General features: G+C 35.1%; 1 protein-coding gene across 1 annotated transcript in view; it reads right to left on the bottom strand.

Annotated features, from left to right (window-relative positions):
* Window positions 1-1,752: 1,752 nt before the first annotated feature.
* LOC107834285 (uncharacterized) overlaps window positions 1,753-2,242 on the bottom strand; it is a 4,987-nt gene continuing 4,497 nt past the window's right edge. Inside the window, exon 3 of the mRNA XM_016665349.1 lies at window positions 1,753-2,238. Within this exon, the coding sequence (XP_016520835.1) occupies window positions 1,886-2,238 (353 nt within the window). The 3' untranslated portion in view covers window positions 1,753-1,885. The remainder of the gene's footprint in view (window positions 2,239-2,242) is intronic.

Raw genomic sequence — 2,242 nt, forward strand, 5'->3', positions numbered from 1 at the left:
TCACCATCAGCGTTAGAGGAGAGATTACATTTGTGATATTTGCAAAAACAGTTAGCATGCCACAAACAGGATATGTTAGTGTAATTCTACAAACAGAAAGTAGAAACAGAACTTGACATACTGCTAACTGTGCAGTATCTGCTATTAGGAGATTAAACAGGAGAATATACCGACAGGTGTCACGAAAAACAGATTTACTCCTCAAAGTGAACAACATGGTTCCATTAATGAAGAGAAACACACAGGATGGGATTGTGCACAGAGTGAAAGTGATCACTCTTTCCAGAAACTCCTGATATTGCAGCTCAACAGAGATGTTAGTCTGAGAGACATAGGACATGGTACAGGAAATTTAAAACGTCCAAAAGTCAATGCTTTCCAAATTGTAACCTATATTATTTCAACATATTACATTTAGTCTTTAAACATAGATATGCTTAAGAAAATCTCACAAAGATGCATCACCTGTACATCTAAATTGTGAACCGAAGGCAGAGGCAGTCTGCAGGGTTTGCTGCTCATCTTCATATTTAATATATGTGTTGTGTTCTCATCTGATTTTCCTGACACGTCACATGCCAGCATGTGACCATACCACTTTTTATTCAAGTTCTTATGACTACATCTCAGAAGAATTTCAGTGTAAATTAATGTGATAAATTAGAAAACATATTAAATTGCTTAAATGTTTTATTTTTGCTGTATGTGCCCCAGTTGGAAAACAATACAGAAATGCAACATATTGTATAAAAATTAAACTCTATACCGAACACCTTGTTATGACCCTTTGTAGTAACCATTACATTTAGATGGTACATTTTACCACGTTTTCTTGTTTTTGTTCTGTTTTATTCACTGTTCTGTGAAGAAACTAATGGGCTCAAATATCTTCATTCTGTTACCCTCTTTCAAACTTTTTCTTAGATTTAAGGAATTTCCTTTTATGTAATGGCAGAGGTAATATTTTTAAGTCATCTTTTGTTTAATCATATTAGTGGAGTGCAGCTACAAATGAATGTTTATTAACACTAGGTTTATTTGTGATTCTATTGGGTCATTTCAATATGGTCAACCTATTTCATATTAAAGTTTCAATATTCTGACCCATAGATATTTTTTCATACCTCCGTGAGAGTATTCCATAGCTGGAAGTCGTGTTGGTGGACAAGTAAGTGTTTTATCAGGTAGGACTCCAGGTAAGTGTTTTCAGAAGGACTATTGGAGAAGTTGTGATGGGATTGACAGGTAAGTCAGGAAGTGAAAATCAGAACTGTAGAAGGTGATGGGAAGGCGAGCTGCAGTCCAGAAGTGACTCATTCACAGGACAAAGGACTGAAAGGGGGACACAAACTCTACAGCTAAGAACTACTGGTAATTTCAGCAGCACACAGTGAAAACTAAGAGGGCCTCTTTTCAAGACAAAGGGTGTTAACCATGTGGTCTTGTGGTTCAACTCCTCTGTTAGGTACGTGATTGCTCCTGATGAGGAACAGGCGGAGATTTGTGTTCTTTAATATAAGTGACAATTCAGTACTGTGCAGTCTGTCAATCTACTTTTATGTGAAATAAAGATGACAGAATTCTTTAAAATTAAAATACATGTTTGTCATATATTTGCAGACATAAACATACATAGAAAGTTTTTCATTTGAATTTAGTATAAAGATAAAAGTTTTAGTCAGATATTTCTTTCAACACGTACCTTTTCTAAATGTCATGATCTGTTAGACGGTGCCATATTTGCAGATTCATCCCAGTCTTATTTGTGGTCTCGTTGATAATATGGATTATTCACAACAGCAAAAGAATGCATTAAAAAATAACCCTCTAACAAAATTTTCACTAAATTTAAGACACTAATAAAGCTGATAACTATGTAACTGTATTAGTTTTTTTCACAGTTATGAAGACCTTGACAGAAGCTGAACTTTGAACAACTGACGGCAACAGCTTTATGTTTTAGATGACAACCTAGAAGGGACAGAAGAATAGGTCTGATAGTCTGATCTCTTAGGCCATAAATTAAAGAACTCAAACACTTGGGGAATAAAATGATTAATACATAAAGAAATTTGTGTAATCGTAGAAATACTACAGTTTGAACTATTTTAATAAGAGCTATAAGCATTGGGTTGTAAATAGTTGAAGACAAACTGAGGCATAGCTGCACCAAATGTAGCACCAATGTATTACGAGCCTTCAAGGCTGAAGCTTTCCCTGTAGATGCTGACCTGGCTGCTAT

This window comes from Poecilia formosa, unplaced genomic scaffold (assembly GCF_000485575.1).
Source record: "Poecilia formosa unplaced genomic scaffold, Poecilia_formosa-5.1.2 Scaffold574, whole genome shotgun sequence".
Classification (NCBI taxonomy): domain Eukaryota; kingdom Metazoa; phylum Chordata; class Actinopteri; order Cyprinodontiformes; family Poeciliidae; genus Poecilia; species Poecilia formosa.